The sequence below is a fragment of the Bacillus rossius genome, chromosome 8, assembly GCF_032445375.1.
Source record: "Bacillus rossius redtenbacheri isolate Brsri chromosome 8, Brsri_v3, whole genome shotgun sequence".
NCBI lineage: Eukaryota > Metazoa > Arthropoda > Insecta > Phasmatodea > Bacillidae > Bacillus > Bacillus rossius.
The window spans coordinates 44,640,537-44,659,676 of record NC_086336.1 but is presented as its reverse complement, the minus strand read 5'-3'; the positions used below and the strand labels follow the sequence as shown (position 1 = coordinate 44,659,676).

At 35.1% G+C, this 19,140-nt stretch overlaps 1 protein-coding gene across 1 annotated transcript in view; it reads right to left on the bottom strand.

Annotated features, from left to right (window-relative positions):
• Positions 1-17,645, bottom strand: part of LOC134534828 (ATP-binding cassette sub-family D member 1) — an 84,415-nt gene extending 66,770 nt beyond the window's left edge. The window contains exons 1-2 of the mRNA XM_063373451.1: positions 16,683-17,645; positions 7,135-7,373 (exon numbers count right to left, since the gene is read on the bottom strand). Coding sequence (XP_063229521.1) covers positions 7,135-7,373; positions 16,683-17,254 — 811 coding nt within the window. The 5' untranslated portion in view covers positions 17,255-17,645. The remainder of the gene's footprint in view (positions 1-7,134; positions 7,374-16,682) is intronic.
• Between the last annotated feature and the right edge of the window lie 1,495 nt (positions 17,646-19,140).

Genomic DNA, 19,140 nt, shown 5'->3' with positions numbered 1-19,140 from the left:
TGTAGACGAGTAGCTTCGTAGTCAAGTACTCATGTAGACTAGTAGTCCTGTATCCTCGCAGTCACGTAAACTTGTGAACTAGAAACTTCGTAGCTCTAGCCTCGCAAGCCGTGTATAACTCGTAAATATCTAGATCATTTTAGACTCGTAGCCATGTGGCCTCATAGTCTCTTAGACTCGAAGAATTCTAGCCAAAAGACTTTTAGAGCCAAAAGACTTTTGGAACCAAAAGACTGTTGGTGACAATGACTGATGGAGCCAATGAATATTGGAGTAAATGAATATTGGAGCCAATGAATTTTGGAGCCTGTGATCATTCCGTTTCCTGCGTGTACGTTCCGTTTCCTGTGTGTACGTTCCGTTTTCCTGCGTGTACGTTCCGTTTTCCTGCGTGTACTTTCTGTTTTCCTGCGTGTACGTTTTGTTTTCCTGCGTGTACGTTCTGTTTTCCTGCGTGTACGTTCCGTTTTCCTGCGTGTACGTTCCGCTTTCCTGCGTGTAAATTCCGTTTTCCTGCGTGAACGTTCCGTTTTCCTGAGTGTAAATTCCGTTTTCCTGTGTGTATATTCCGTTTTCCTGCGTGTACATTCCGTTTTCCTGAGTGTAAATTCCGTTTTCCAGCGTGTACGTTCCGTTTTCCTGCGTGTACATTCCTTTTTCCTGTGTGTACTGAGTTCATGGTCTATATGTCTGATATTGACATGACCCGGTCTTGCGGTCCGTGCCTTTACGATGACGGTGCTGCCTTTTCGTTGTCGGTGCTTCCAAAATGTGCTGCCTTTTCTTAGTCGGTGCTTCCAAATGTGCTGCCTTTTCGTTGTCGGTGCTTCCAAATGAGCTGTCTTTTCGTTGGTGGTGCTGTCTTTTCGTTGTTGGTGCTTCCTTTTTTGTTGATTGCGCGTAGTACAAAATGTAGTGATTGAATATTTACTAGTTTATCACCTCTTGGTGTTACTAAAATATTTTACAAGGTTACTTGGTCCTTTAGAATGTATAAAAATGTCACGATGGATTACGAAGGTCATGTGGTCCTGAAATGACTAGCCTATACGTCTGATAATGACATGACTCGGTCTCATGGACTGAAGGCAATTGATCTATATGTGTGGCTTTGTACACGAACGGCTTATATGTTATTCAGATTATTGAAAAATTAGACTTTCATAATAGGCTAATCGGCACTGATTTAATTCGTTGGTCCGGTATAATGACTTGAGTTGATTTTCGTAGAGTGAATGATTAATAAACTACGCGAAAGGTAATGGAAAACAGAACCTAACATTTATTTAATAATTAGTTACAACTGTCTCTGGTCAAGAATCGAACCGTGGACAGGGATCCATCGATTCAATTTGTAAATTAATTGATTTTTTTTTCGGAGACTATTGGAATTTTTCCCGCATTTCTAGCTAAATAATTACATGATTTCAAGATGGCGTCCGAATTTCAAGATGGCGGGGGCACCTCGGTAATAAATGATTACTGCAATGTAGCAGGTTAGAATAAAATTAACCAGATGGAAATGTACTCTATAACACGAGTACACGCACAAGATGGTGTACTCCAGCAGGTGGTCGCTCCTGGTAGCATGTACTGAACATAAAATGTCGGATCCATGATGGTCGACTAGGACAAAGTCAAATTTCAAGGACAAAGTAAAATTTCAAGGTCAAAGTCAAATTTCAAGGTCAAGGTCAATTTTCAAGGTCAAGGTATAATTTCAAGGTCAAGGTATAATTTCAAGGTCAAGGTCTAATTTCAAGGTCAAGGTCAAATTTCAAGGTCAAGGTCAAATTTCAAGGTCAAGGTCAATGTTCAATGTCAACAGTTGAGTACAAAAGTATGGTGACCAGATAATTATACTACATGGTATCGGCACACTCTAGCAGACGAAAAACCAGATGGTGGTCTCCAGCGGATGAAGACAAGATGGCGGACATGATGTCTTACCTGTTGATGATATATACCTTGGTACTGGTGGTGGTAGATCAGTCTAGGTAGCTTTCATGGAGGAAGGATCGACCGTTTACTCTCGCCGGGAATCGAACCAAGGACGTACATCGATATAATCAAACAGAATTCAAATACGTTAATTTTTTGATGAATTTTGGAATTTATTCATTAAAATCGGATAATAAATAAAGATTTTCAAGATGGCGTCCAAATTTCAAGATGGCGTACATGACGTCATACTAGATGATGATAAAAAGTGGTGGGAGTCAGTCTGCCGGCGTCCACTGTGAGGGAAGGATCGGTTGCCATTTTTTAATTTTTTTGCACTCGTCGGGTTCGAACCGAGGACTCCGAGCTCCATGTCGTTAACGTATGTTTTTTAAATATTTTTTATTAAAATTTTATTAATTGAATTTTTTTATAAATTTAAAAAAAATTTCTATTTCATTAAAATTGGATAGTAAATTTAAAGATGGCAGGCGTAACGGAAACTGCAGCGGTGACGTCATAATCCTATAAATGGCTTAACGTTGGCTTGAGTTAAGGATGCTTAAGCCAGTTTTAGGAATTTTCAGCCTCTGGGATTTTTAAGGAATAAAATGGGAAATTTTCCCTCGAAACGGGAATTTTTCCCTCGAAAACGGGAAATTTTTTCTTAAAACGGGAAATTTTGAGTCATTTTGAGGCATTTTTGAGGAATTTTGAGGAATTTTTGCCGTCGTGACGTCACAAATCCAAGATGGCGGACCGACAATCTTCAATCCACAGCCTGAAGCCTGTTTCCGGAAATACTATTATATACTACTCGCAGTCTTCTCGTAATCACAGGGCAACTGTGAAATTTGAGCGGTGACCGTTAACATTATATATCCGAGCAGGGCCGGAACTAGGAGATTCGTTAGGGGGGGGGGGGGGGGCAAAGTTTAATTTGCCGCCCCCTCCTTACCAACATTATAAAATACCCTTTTTCGTTAGAAGCGGTGGTTGAAATGATACCATTCACTTATACATAATTGAGAACTTTTATTTATCAAGTACACTAATTGGAAAACTAATACAATTACATTTGTTATTATAATGAAATAGACTGTTATCAAACTATTGTTTATTGTTTGCACAACAGTGAAAATTAATGTCTTACCAATAAGTTTATTAAGTACTAAAATTACATAAGGAACATGTTATTCTGAATTAAGTATAATATTGTATTGATAACTATACAAAGAAATTCAATTCAAAATTTAATTTTTCGAGCATGATTAGCTGCAAAAGTGTTAATAATATCATCGAAATTTATCAAAGCAACTCGTTTGTGTTCAATAGATATAATACTTAGATTTGTTAATCTCTGCTGGCCCATTGTGCTTCTCAAATAGCTTTTAATAAGTTTAAGTTTACTAAAACTTCTTTCACCTGACGCAATTGTAACTGGAAGGGCGAGAAACATTTTCAGAGCAGTACTAGTGTTAGAATGTGCCTCCTCCATTTTATTTTGGAGATAAGGCTCAACATTGTTGATGCTGTAGCATCTTTTAATTCATAGTCTACTGTTAATGCATGGTGCTTAATGCTCTCTTCTCATCTCAGCACACCTACATCTTCTCTCATGGCTCTTGTGACTCCGATGTTGAGCGAGACGTTTAAGGTGGTTGTACAACAAGATCTTAAACAAAATTCAAAATACAACCTTTTTTAATTCTTACAAAAATATTTTTACTCGTGTCCTTATTTGATAAATTTTATGAACTTGAAGGCAAAATTTTGTTTAAGTCCTAGCATGTACTGAAAGCTGTGATCATGTGGTAAACAGTTGTGTGTAATGTAAAGTTTTAAAAGCTATGATATGTAATTTAATATAACTTGGTTCATAGTAACACCATTTTCATCAACAAAATTTTTGTTATTCCATTATTATATATAACGGTGCTGGAAATAACGAAGTTTTAATTTAATCTATCTTGCAATTTGCTTTCCCCACGTTTCGTTTCAGTTTAAAGTCGCGGCAGAAAATATAAATAGTTGGAAATTGTACACTAGGGTGGGACAAAAAAGTCTGTTTTTGGAGTATCGAGTTCTAATAAGGTTCAAAAATGGTGTATTGGCATGCTAACAAAAAAGTAATGGGAAAAAAGTCATACATGTCTTCAGTTCTCGCAAAGATACCTAAATAAAAAAAAAGTACTTAAAACATTAAATTTATACTTAAAGCTCAAAATATACAGGTAGCCTTTTTGGCTCAATAGGTTCTATGTACTTCATTTTAGTTGCCTGATGACAAAAATTATATTTACAAACCATGCCCTTTGCATTTGCACATTAGGGCTCAAATTTTTAATAATATTGGTTTTTTTTTTTTTAACTTTTTCACAAACAGACACACACTGTGGCATTATAAATGAAAAAAAAATTGTATAATTCATTACTGTTAGTAATTTCTTTCTTTCTTGTTCAGAATATTTTTATGAAATGACCAAGAACTCACCACATGGAGGTGGTTGCATTTGAATTTTACTCACACCATACCATCAATTGGTTGGATGGTTAGGTATGGTGTGGGTGGAACTCAAATCACAACCACCTCCGTGTGGTGAGTTCAAACTTCAAAGTCATTTCATTAAACATTTTGAAATTAGTAAAGAGCTGCAAATGAGCTGTTTATTAAAGCAGAATATATCTCGCCCGAGGTTGCAGCTTTCTAAAATATAAATCAACACTTTCTTACGAATAGGAGATAAAATATTTTGTATTTTGTTTGGTTTAGTTTATTATACATATATGCTGAAAATAATGCCTGTGTTCTAAAAAAAAAGTTTATATATATATATATATATATATATATATATATATATATATATATATATATATATATATATATCAAGATCCTAAAACAGTCTTGAAATTAGTTAACCAGTTATTTGTAGACACAGTGAGCAAAAAGCAGGTAGCATGAACCTGGACTGAATTAAGGGCATGGGGCAACCAAAAGAGGAAGAGGAACACAGCAAAAAAAAATCCCTTTTTGTTGTCCATAAGTAAGCATTGGGTGGTTCTTGTGACCGCCACATTATGAAGATAAAACACCCAGTTGTTGCCTGGCAATGGTCCGGTTTGTTTGGTTTTACTTGAACTAGTGCACAAACTGAAATCAAAATGCTGGGACTGGGAATTGAACCCACATCCTCTGGTATTTGAGTCCACTATTTTACCACAACATCACCTACCTCACTTCATTTAACCTTCCGTAGAGGTAAAGACATGGTTCTATGTCGCATGGTTAAACATAGAGTCTTGAAGACCGTGATAAAATATAAATAACAGTAACCAATTGTGCTTGTTACCATCACATATAACAATAACAGTTGCGGATGTATTAGTAGCATTAACAAGTTGGCAAACTTTTAACATTTTTATGTATGAATTTACATGTAGCCAATCACAATCCTAGTCTTTGAAACGTTCAATTCCAGCCACAAGTCGAATATGTACGTGTTTTTATTACTATACTTTTTTCTATTATTTTTTTGATTAACGTGATTGAAATGCTTCGGTACTTTCAGGACATGCCTCCAATACTCTTCCCCTCAAGCAGAAGTTGTGATGGCAAACGGTCTACCAGATGGTTTTAGAGAGATTTGGTCTCTGACGTCTGCCATCATACATTAAATAAGTACGCCATTTCTATTGATTGTTTGCTAAGAGAAATATGCATTTAAAAGAAATACGAAGAAGGCTAAAAAAATTAACAGGCATAAATATAAAAAAAAAATTGTAAACAAGATATGTTCTTATTTAAAAATGGATGTTTAAAAATATTTGAATTAATTTATATCAATACATGAATTTATGAAAAATTAATACATTGAAGTTATCCAAATCTCAGTAGGGCCCACATCTGCTTTATCAGCCACTTTTTTATTCCCTACCTTTTCTTTTAATTTGCTTCTAACAGTTCATTTTTGCTGAAGCTGTTAGCAACTCTTTTGACCAGTAAATATCACAATCCCATGATGGCCAAATAAAAATAAGAAGCTCAATCAAAACAGTTAAAAATTAATAGATATTACCTATTTGTTTAACCCTTATTTCTCATCATAAAATAAAATTTGAAATTTTTAGGGAACAAAGCAGTGACAGATTCAAGGGGGCTGAACCCCCAATCCTTTTTTATAGCAAAAAGTGGAATAAAACATTAGTTTATGAATCCGAGCCAACAACCCCCCCTCACCACCTTCATGAAACCTTCATAAGAGATTCCTGATCCGCCACTGAAACAAAGTGATAACAATTGGATGTTTAAAAATATTTGAATTTATTTATATGAATAGGTACATGAATTTATAAAAAATGAATGTATTAAAGTTATCTAAATCTCAATAGGGCCCACATCTGCTTTATCAGCCACTTTTTTATTCCCCCCCCCCCCCCCCTTTTTCTTTTAATAATGGTACATTATAAATTTTCGACTGCAGTAACAGTGAAAGTTAACCACCAGCTGTCCCAGGAGAGTTGTTACAAGCTGGGCTCTGGGAACTTTCCTGTCCGACTTCTACCTGTGGTGCTTTATCACTGCTTCAACTTTCATTTGTGAGGAAGGAAGGCATACTGTTGACTTACACACAAACACAACTCTATACTACCCTTATGTTCACGAATTCAACTTTTTTTTTTTAAGTTCTTCAAATGTAGTTTAATAAATAATATTTTTAAGGTTTATTAAAAAATACAGCCAAGTTTGTGGTTCAAATGACAAATGTAGGTAATTAGACACAGGGCTATCGAGAGAAAATAAGGGCCCGGGGGCAAATAATTTTGTTGGGCCACCTTCATATTGTTTAATACACAACCTTTCAAATCACTCAACCTTTCAAATCACACAAATTAAAAAAAAAAAACTGTAAACCGAAAAATCTGAATAGTAGCTGCTCGATCAGAGCCGGATCACTGAATGTTCTGAACCAAAGAATGTCGGTTTAAGAAAAGTACAGACTGTATTTTGAATTTAAAGTAAAACAAGGGTGAAATAGTCATGACGTAAGCACTCGCAATTTAAAAAATAAAGGAAGCAAGTCTAATCTTCAAAGACTGTGGAAAAGATGGCATACACTTTATGAGTTAAACTGACTGACAGTTAACGAAGCCGTCAGTGAAATGACCGTAAATAACTGAAGGCTGGGCACTCACCAGGCACGACCGCTGCTCCCATCCTCTGACTTGTCTTCGCCAGCGCCAAGGCAATCAGCAGCAGGTCAAAGAGCGGCTTGGTGATGTGCGAGTAGAGGTGGGCGACGGATGACGCAAACGCGGTTATGTCATCCGTCAAGCGGTGGTCTGCGTTCTCTATTCGGCCATCGAGGTTTGAAGTTCGGTAGTAGGTCTGGTTGTGGAAGTAGAGTTTGTAGGAGTGGTGCACAAGGCGAGTCCTGCAAAAAAAAAAAAAAAACTGCATCTATGTACCTTATCGAGGCAAGATTATGTGGTGGATAGGAATAAAACTGAAATAACAGTGAATTTAAGTCAAAGCACCGCTAAACACCAAAATGAAAGTCAATACACTGCCAAATACAGAAATGGACATCAGAAATACCTTATGACACCAAAATGCAGGAAAATTCACCTCCATTACCTTATATATTATTAAAATATAAAATAAATTTCATAAATATTTATATTTGGTTTTTATTTAAAAACCTAAAATGTTATGTACTAGTAAGAAATAATAATTTTGTTTATATCTTTGTGTTTTTTTTAAAGTAAATAAAAGCAGTCTATACCTGGTAACATATAGACATGGGTAAAGGCTTACAGAGAAACATAACAAGGAAATGTATATAAGTATAATGATTTTGGGTATTTAACATTGCATACTAATTTTTTGATTATTGCATGTTTTATTTGCAGTATTTTGTTCAACTTACTCTCATCAATATATTTAATATTATTTTAAGTAAATATTTAAAGTTTCTTGTTGAAGTAATCCATCAATCTGATTGTGCTTGATATGTACTTATTACATGTGTTTCAATTTTTAATGCTGATAAAGATGAAATACAATATTTTTAATGATAAAATTAGCTTTTTTATAACATCATATGGATCATGAAAAGCAATACATTAATCACGAGTGTCAATGTTTTTATAATAAATAAGGTTATGAGTAGGGATAAGAGTATATGGTGAATTGCAATAAAAATGAAACAACACCGAAATATAATACGCCATACAACACTTAAATAAAAATTAACACACTATAAAGCACCAAAATGCAACTCAAATCATGAAATCAAACAGCAATTTGAAAAAAATGAACTCAAATTACAAAAATGTAAACTTTAATTATAATAAATTGAATGAATAATTTAGCAGACTTATTTATTTAACCTACAGACGTAGGTAGATTTCAAAGTAACTAAGTATTTCTTCTGGAAATATTTTGAAAACTTTGATAAACTTCTGGAACCTTTTAAGAACTTAAGTACATAACATATTTATGTTCTCCAATATTACAAAATAATTGCTCCATTTTCCATGCAGCAAAAATATTTGGAGTATTTTTAACTCAATGTATACTCCATTGAATTACTTAGCCAAATAAGGTAATTATTTGTTTTAACTTTCAAATACTAATTTTAATCCCTAGAATTAATAACGTGGTGGTATAAAATTTTCTTTGCACCAAGGTTTAAGATAACATTAAGATTGTTTAAAATAAAATTGAACCTAAGAAATTTTGAATTTTTTTTTTTTTAATCAACTCCTGTTTTTACTGTAATCCGTTTCATCAAAAATTGTTTCAGCAAAAATTTTAAATGAAGTTTAGGTTTTATACAATAAATTATAATGGATTTGATAGTAAATATATTTTAAAAAGTAATAATTATATTTTACTTTCAAACCTTTTTATTTCCACCCCTTTCAATAATGGTTGGTCATATAAAAATACATTCAGACCAAAGTTTTAGATAAAAATCATAAGATTTACAAACACTTTGAACTAATTCGATGGTGTGCCTACAAACAGAGATATGATTTTTTTGGTCCTCCAATCCTTGTTGTTTCCACCCCTTGCAGTTTAAAGACAAAAGTTTTTGATATTACTTCTAAGAGTTATACCACCATTAAACTTATGTAATATTATTTATATTGTGGGAGTTACAGTGATATTTCTGTTTTTCAAAAATTTCCTCATTTCTACCCCTTTGGTCGGAAATTGCCCATTAACGAACTCGACCGAGATTTTCCACTATTAGATTTTATGTATCAGTTTGGAAGAGATTTGTGAAAAATTGTGGCAGTTATCTCGTGTCCACAAAATTGTGATTATATATATAAAGATATTCCAGAAGTCGCACCATGGTAATGGCTACAATAGATACCTAAAAAGAACTAAATTAAATGCAAAAAAAAAACAATTTTATTTTGTTTGATATTGCATCTCTTTTTAGTAACAATATTTACATTAATGGTGTTGGCACATTTTTCAAATACATAAAAATTTGCATATTTATTTTCATTTTTCTCAGTTGTTCTGTTCTAAAATGCTTATTACAAATAATTTTACTGTAAAAGTGCATCAAGTATTGATATTTTTTTCGAAGTATTAAGAAACATTATTTTCTATATTTGTTAATTAACACACTATCTTTATGAATAGAGACAATACATGAAAATACAAACAATAATACTGAAAGGCTTTTTTTTTTTTAAACTAATTCGACCTAAAAATAAAACCAATAAATTTTATCCCTATCTATAGTACATTTCATTTACAGATATAATTCTATATATTTAAACTAGAAAAATATTCTTATCCTAAATGTTGAATTAACTACCCTTAGAAGAAGCACTTAAAATGTATTGTATATGACATAATTTTAAGCTAATAAACTTCACAAGATAACCAATTTCTATGTTACATAGTACATTAATGTTTTGTTCATGAATATATACAGTTTAGTGCCACACTTTTTGTGGGATCATTAGTAAAATGAGGTTACTTTGCAGGCGCAACAGCTGCAAGAGAGGCTGAAAGCAGCAATCACAGAATAAAAAAACGCAAGTCAGAACTTGTGAAGGTTGTAGTTATCATCGCGTCTGGCTCAAGGGCAAGCGAGTACCCGCCGAGGTCCGCTCTAAAGTGGCACATGTGGATAGCGTAAGAGCGAGCACACTTGTGTGTGGGAGGCCTTGAGGCGGGCAGATAAGCTTAGGTTTTTCAAGTGCCCGCGGGGTTAAAGTCTGTCCCCGTCACCAGCACCTTACCAACAGCTGCACACATGTCCTAGGAGAGACCACAATGCTGCCTGGTCCTCTGCAGCCATGATCGCTAGGGCCTGTCTCATGCTCAGATCGCAGTACAGAGTCAACAGCTGCCAGACAGATATAACCCGTCTTGTAAACATTCAAAACTCTAATTTATTATACCATCTTTAGTTGTAACACATTTTAATTTTACTATTTGTCAATTTTTAAGACCATAAATTAGTGTCTACTGACAGTGTTATTACAACTGGAGTCATTCAGACAGAAAAATAATTCAATGCTGAACACCAACTAATATTTCACATTCAGTCACCATTAATAACCAGGACATTCCAGTACATTATTTGCTATGCTCAAAAAAGAAAAATAGTTCTTTCATATTAAATGATGTAAAAAAAATTACTCAAAAACACTTGAACCAAGACGGCATCTTTCAATTACAAATTTTTACAAATCAAAATGGAATATAAGGAAATACAACCGGAAAACCTATTTCCAAAATCCTCATTCCTAATTATACTTTAAAAATTACAATGTTTCAGGTACATTTTAAAAGGTGTGTCTAAAACGTTTGTTCTCTATGGCATACATCTGGCAACAGAGCACACCAACACCAATGGCTCCAGGAAACCTTAAATGTCTCCCAACACTGAGGTCCACCTTAAACTTGGGTACTGGGTTTGGCGTGGTATCATCTCAGAGTGTACAAAATCAAAAGAGAAAAACATGGATATGGTAAAATAGGAGAAGTACTACGCAATTTGATTCGAATAGCTGGACTAAACGAAAGACAGCTTTGTCAAATACCATATACATACGAATATTCAGATTTTGACAATACATAATTTGATTCATATATAATTAATAGAGAAAATAACTTCCGTCTACTACATGTAGATAATCGAATAGCTCTGGTTGCCTTTGAGCTCTTCGCCCATTCCTTCGTTTGTTGCTTTGTACGTATTCTCAAGGCTGACCGGGAACAGAAGAACTGTCGTGCGTTGTTCCATGACCTGGCTTCAACTGGACCAACAGCAGACCCAGCTGCGAACTCTGGGGGGTTTTGGGTGGTGCTGATAACCTCCCAGTTAAATGGGTGGTCCAATTTAAAAAATAAATAATAATAATAATCCAAAAACAAATGAAAAATATTAACTATGGCATTGAAACATTAAAACCTTAAAAAGTTTGTTTCATGAACTAAGTTCCCAGATTCAATACATATTGTAATTTTATTTTATATGACTACACGTTAAAAGTATAATATCTTGGGGAATGGTAACAGGTCAGGTATGAAGGAAAAAATTGACGTAGTAAACTTCAGAGATTAGCAGTGTTGAAATTTTTAATTTACTTTATTTCCTATATTTTTTTTTTTCAAAAATTTTCTTAAATATTTAATCCTACGAATACTATATATTTGATGGTATTTGAGGATTTGATTAAGTCATCCCTAATAATAAAACAAGCCTCTTGAAAGGCTATCTTGAAAAGTAATTTATTAAAACTATAGTTTTATCTAAATTTTTAGAGTAACTAGCTAATGTTTAACATAAAATTTCATTACAGTAGCACTAAAGAAAATGTAATATAGATTTTTACGAATAAATTGAATCTACATACTTCAAAGGTCTGGAATCGATTTTTTTAAATGTTATCTCCCCACTTTTTGTTTAAGTTCTAGAGGGTTTATGGGAGGGACCACCACTGTTATGGATCTTGTGTGCCTTAGGAAGGAGCATGCTGAAATTCTTAACATCAATAATTATGTTGGCTGATAATTCCACCGACAGAAATGTAAGAAGTTGCTCATTGGCCCATTGAGCAAATATGACATCCCATGATTTTTTTACAAGCAATTTTATCTACAACACCTGTTGAACCAGATCGAAGTCCCACGGTCAAGTGGAGAAATTGTGTGACACTTACTGTCATGCACAATAAACATGTTTATCATAAGGCAAAGTAAGTTCTGATAATGTTTCACATCAACCACTTGCGAACCCATATAAAGCATAAGAAATTAAAGTTTGGAGCATTTTTTAAAATGAAGTTAAAAGCACATATAAAATCTGATGGCAAGCACAATGTATTAGAAATACATATTTAAAAAGCCAAGAAAATTTTCAAATGTACAAAAATATAGAATGATTATTAAATGTGTACTCTGAACAACTTGCAATATAAAGCAACAGTACAGATTACCAGGCTAAATCAGAAAAATTCTTGAGAAAAAGTTAATGTATTTTGCAAGAATCACAAATAAACATATGTACTTCACACGTAGATAGGTGTGGCAATCACAACACTGCACAGCCCATAGCTATTTTGGTGCTCAAACTGTGTCACAATGTGTTTCAAGTAACTAATCTTAATTCTGAAAAAATCAACCATAAGTAACATATTCACATAATATTTACGTGCATCAGTTGGCTAAGAAACTAAATATTCAAGACGTTACAAAATTTAGAATCACAAACCGTTATGTAATCGCATTCAGTATGACTGCATGCTAATTCAAAGCCTTGTGTGTATACATGATAACCACATTATATGCAAAAGGAAGCACATAGACCGATACACTACACTGACAGTGCATCACACATGCATTTAACTGCCCGATGGGCAGAACCATTGAATGTATTGTTAGGCTTAATCATGCTTTTATTAAAAGGAACGCATTTGACCTTTAATAACTACTTCCCTAAAATACAATAAAAGCCCTTTTTTTTTTATCAGAACTAGTACAGTTCTTAAAACAAATTCTGTTGTTTTTTTATCAATACAGAAATACAACTATGCTGAAATAATGTTGGAATGAAGATAAATAGTGTTTTTAAGTCAAATTATGTAGTTTATTGATAATTCCAATGAATTTATAATAAAACATAAATTATCATAAGATGCCCAAGATATTTTTTTCCTGAAGTTAGATCACTATAAATAACAGAACTGGCAACCACTTAGATATGCATCTTATGTCAAGTCAAGTTCATCATTGTAATGTTTATTTAACATAGTTTAAATCTTGACCTTATAATCATTAAACATAATTCCTGGCAGAAATCATTAAATCAACATTATGTGTAACCAGTGTTTGAAATAGCTTAAGAGTTTTTTTGTTTAATCATTAAAATATTAATAAATATCTGATTATATGATGCAAATCCTGTGAAGAAAATAAATTGTTAAAATATGTATAAGGTACATTAAACCAAGCTAACTGGGAATATTTGTTTACGTGTGTTAAATCTAATAAAATATTATTTAGGCCTACTCGACTAGCTTTTTCAAAAAACTATTCCCACCAATTTTTATTAATATTCTTTTTTCCTCATTAATCAAAACATCAGATAGGTAAGAAAACCTTGTTTGAAACCCTAATCGATGAACCTGATTTCAATTTTAAAAGGTTTTCCGAAATAACTCCAAAGAAACACTAGGATGGTTCTTCACAATAGACCATGGACGAATACTACATCAATATCTCTGCTCTTTGAAGTTGGGTGTTACTGCCTCCAATGACCTCTTTGTTGACAATAAGTAATCCCAAGTCTGAGAAAATGTGAGGGAGTCTTTCAGCATTTGCCAGAGATGTGTAACATCTAACCTCAGTGCAAATACACCTATATACCTATACACCTTTTGGGTTCAATATTTTTGTGCTGTCATCATTTGTGGGGGTTTTTTATCGTTCTATTCTGTTTTGGAAAACTATTGTGTTTGTTTCGTCTTTTCGTTTTGTCGTGTTTTTGTTTCGCTTCAACCGTTGAGCTGAATTTTTTTTTTGGTTCAATATTTCTGTGTCATCATCATTTGTGGGGTTTTTTTTTTCGTTCTCTTAGTACATTTTTCTTTGTTTTTCTTTGTTTTGTTAACCATATTCCTGTTACGGAATATATTGTGGTGTTTATATCCTTGTTGACAACAGCAATTTTTTGCTTAATTTTGTGTTTTTTTGTCTTTTTTGGGTTTTATTTATTTATTTCTTAATTTTTTAGTTTTTCTTCAACAGAAAAAGTTCTTAGCAATGGCGTATGTCCAAAAACTTACATCAAGTCAAATACACCTATAATATGAAACTTGTAGGTATAGAAATTCAACATAGAATTCTTTAAAATAATGCAGAGTGTGATAAATATACACAAAATCGTGATTTCAACTACCTTTCTTGGCACGAATCAAACATAGCTTATGCACCCACTGCTAGAATTCGCAGCAGAAGCAGCAGCAGCTACGAAACTATTGAATCATTCCATTTGCAGACTGAAATTTTAAACTATATAATGAAAGGTTCTGATAAAAATGAAAGAGACTTTAAAAAAAATACTAAACCCTGGTTTTGCACCAGCTTTTCGACAATATTAAAATACTGCCCATCTTGTTAAAATCAACTAATTAATAAATTATGAGTTTCACTTTGGCTACGTGAACTCTGATTCACCCCATCTGCCACAGATGGCAGCATCTTAGTCTCACATTTCCGTTCCACGAGACTTCCGTTTCATCCACGAAATAACTCCAACCATATACTGTATTCTGAGAGCTAAGATGTTACACATCAAAAAAAGTGATATTTGTACTGGATTGGCTGCTATCACAAAATTTATTACAGGGAAATCAAAGACGAATACTCACCAACTCTTGTGACAGTAATCTCATGATTAAGCCCATTTGATAAGAACTCATGCTCAAGTTTTCTTCAATATATTATTTGTTTCAGATCTTTTAGGAAATTCAATACATTAAACAGAAATTTTTAATCTGTTAAAACAAGTTTTTTAACTTATACACACAAAAAAAAATGATCTAATGGATGCAGTCAAACTTAACTGAACTCTAAAATAAATACTGTATTTCTTAGATAGGTCCTTCGGCAGAAGAAACTGAAGGTCAATGCTGTTCTTTCTCATTAAACCAATTTCTAACTGTTTCTATATTATGCACTAGTCTTTTATTTGAATTTAATTGAAAAAATTTCTGCCATAATGCTGGCAGCATGATATATCTAATATGTCCCACATTTGTCATTATTTCATGCACATGTAAACAGTCTTTCTATTGCAACAATAACCTTTGATTATTCTCATAACATATAGGTAGGTGAAAGTATTTTGACAGCATTGGGCTTACATTTTAATAACTGTCACTTCACTTATTTTAATGTTTGTGTATTTTAGGTACGTACATTATGTATTTTATTATTCGTATTACATAAATATATTACAACTTATAAACCAGTATCCTTAAAACCTGGTAGGTATACAATAAATTTGTAGGTTTATGGATTGGGGAAATGGCAACTGACTTAAAATATTTTTATTTAAATTTCCTAATTAATGTCTTTGTAAGAACCAACCACAGACTAGGAGACTATTAAGTAAATGTAGAATAAATTATTTTAGACAGAAATATTATAGCTTAGTAAACAAGGCCTCACTAAAACACGAATCAAAACAACATTGCTTTTATCATATGAAGTGAAAACAGAAAAGTCTAAGGGTTGTTCAGAGGAAAGATGGGGGTCAGGATAAAACCTCCAGGGCCCAGGTACTAGTAAGGGCCCAGTTGAGTTTCAACAATTAATTGTACGCCTGAATGTACCCTGATAGTAGGATGAAAATTACTACAAGTCTATTGCTAATAGAACTAATTTAAAACCTTACAAGTTATACGAACAGATAACATTCATATTTATGACTGGTAGGTAATGTTTAGTCATAAGATTATTTTTAAAGGGATTGGACCTCGCCATTTTGCAATTCAAATATTCTGATACAGCTTACAATAAAGCATTACGTATGCTAAATACTTTGGTTTAACAGGGCACAGGACTTAGTTTTGAATTCTTGTTAAAGTCAATACTTGTGAACTGGTGCGATTATCACAATAGTTGTAGTCGCTCACATGAAATAAGTTATTTCCTCACGGTGTTTACGGACTATAGCCTGTTAGTAAGTATGTGGTCACAGCAAGGTATAGAAGGTCTGGGAGATACGATTTATGCCTTGACATGCCAAAAATTGGGATAAATCGTTCAAAATAAGAACTATAGCAAAACGATGTAAAAATCCAGGGCCTAATCCCCTTCAATCAATAACTTAATGTTTTTTTTGTTTTTTTTAATCTGCGCATAAGGACATCATGTAATGAGAGGGGGCCCAACAAAATTATTTGCCACTGGGCTTTCAGTCTGTCTTGACAGCCCAGAGAGCTAATCATGGTACCTAGTCGTAAAACTTGGATTTTACGTAAGTTATACAACTTTCATTCTAAGGCTGTTATGAACTACTCAAATAACCTGTGTTACTAACTACATCTTCTACACCTGTCATTGAAGACCAAACTGAACCTAGGTATGTTTATAATTTGTTATATTTATCTTTATTTTAATTTTTTTTTAAGTTATTTACGTACTGACATGCTCCACTCTTGTTAGTGCAAGTGCGGAACAAGCAAAAGGGCCTCACCTGAAAGCGAGCGCCAGCTTGCTCTCCAGGAAGCGGATCATGGAGTTGACGAAGGTGGCGGGCACGGCCACCCCCAGCCACTTGAGCAGCATCAGCGAGAAGTTGCGCACGTCCTTGCGCACGATGTACTTGACGATCTGGCCCTCCATGGCCGCCACGTAGATGGACAGGAAGGTCCTGGTGGCCAGCGCCGCCGAGTGCACCCCCAGCAGCGCCACCTCGCGGGTCCACACCCCGGGCACCATGATGCGCGCCAGCTTGCGCAGCTGCAGCAGGAACTCCACGTTGAAGGCGGGCGCCTTGGGCCGCACCACCTCCTCGTTGACGGATTCAACCTCGTCGGCGTCGTCGTCGTGCGGCGTCTTCGCGACCGGCACGATGACCGGGGCCCCGTGCCCATTCTCGTGGTTCTTCCTCGCGGGGGACCTGCGCAGCGACTGGATGTACGGGTAGCCGAGCTTCAGGCCGTAGAGCAACACAGCCACGGCCACGACACTCCTCGTGATGTGCTCCTTCGGTATGTTGTACCGCGCGGCCGTCCGGTCTATGCACTTCGACACCACGGTCGGCATGTCAAAACAACAAAAAAACTAATATCACAAACGTAGGAAAACGATACGGTCAATCGAACAATGAATTTGTACTCGAAGTTTCCCGCCGACGCCCCGCATTCTTCTATGCTTCATGACCGCGATGTCAGCCCATTTGCTGCCGATATCACACGTACTGAAATCATTTTTTTTTTGTTTTGTTTCTCTTGCTCCCCCCCTCGCGTTCCAACTGATCAGCTGATTCCTCGCCAGACGCGCACGAAGAACCTCCGGACAGTTGGACAGCCTGCTGATACTGACGCCTGCGCAGTGCGTTCGTGCCGACCCGATCTCGGACGGAAACGGCCGACCGGCTACGGACGCGCGCTCCGCTAGCCCGCCCAGCTCCCGCGGCGAAAGCTGAAGTGCGACTGCCGCTGCCATCTGGTGTGACGTGACGCAAGATAGAGGCTGAGGAAGGTCGTTCCAACCGGCAGCTGTAAAAAAAAAATTAAGAAAAAAAAACCTGAACTGGTCACTCCACTGTGCCGCCGCCAGTAAATAGCGGAGTCCATACACACATACTTCGAAGCAGTACACTTAACGAGTATGTCCGCTACAATTTTGTAAAAAAAAACAATAGGTGTGAGCATGTTATTAAATAAAATTATGTGAAATAACAGAATTCGTTAGGCAGAGACAGTATATAAAATAAAGTGGGAGAAAAAATGTGTCCTTACAAAAAAGCAAATAACCAATAACATTTCAAATTGTCTGCTCACTCCCCCCCCCCCCCCCCCCCCTTTTTTTAACGCCCCTTTTTTTAACCAACCACCTGCACCTCAGTACCACCAGGTGGTTCTTCCCTGCAAACTACTTACTGAATACGATAGTCTGCTTCTTTATTAGTTTGATTGCTTGTTATGCTATTCCATATATCAACGTTTCGTGAGAACTCCGTGCTGTAAGTTCCGGCAACAATGTCACTACACTCAATTACGAGGCTGATCCCATTTTCTGCGAAATGATAACTCAGTTGCTCTGTGCAAGCGAATTGTTTAGATTTCGGTTATCAGATAAAACTAGTTATATATTAACGGTCTGTACATTTCACAAAATGTCTGTCTTCAAATTTCAATGGTATGTATAACCTTAGCTAAAATAATGACTTATAGTCTTATTTCAACATTAGTTTTCTATAAAATGGCGACTGAAGACTATTAAATTGAATGAATTGTTTTAATAATTCAAGGAAACTTTTGAAAATTGATAATATAATTTATTTTGACGTTGTAAACCTTAAAGGTTCATGAACAACATACAATTTTCATGTACTAAATGTTTCCTAAGCTACAGAGATAAACTGTGTTGAGATCGGTTGCTGTGGACATGCTGTCATCCATCCTCAACGTTCTCGAGGGTAACAGAAAGAGAAACGACCTGGTAAGAGACGGAACGCTGTTAGCGGACGGCGGGAACACTTATGCAAACATGTAAAACCTTAAAACTGAAAGTCAAAGAAGTGAGTAATAAGTGTTTCTGAGAGTTATCTGTTTTGGGCTCGTATTCCAAGAAAAAGAAATGCAGGCGTGGAGACGCTTCTGAAAGATTTCCATATTCATAAGAAAAGAAAAGAATTTATGATTATTCTATACAAATGTTATGCTCATTAAAAAAAACTTAAAACACATGCTCTACAGGTCAGATATGCCATTCTGTATTACTATTGTATTTGCGCCCTATCTAACGATACATTTTTTTTACAGTAAGTGTAGCTATACCAAGCGAGGGGGGAACGAAGTGAAGTCGCTTCGACAGAACCCAGCAGGTGCGGACCCAGGATTGACTTCTGGATGGGGCAACGGTAGTCTGGACCCAGTATAATATAGTTTATTTCTTCAGAAGTATTATCCTGTGCACATTTTACC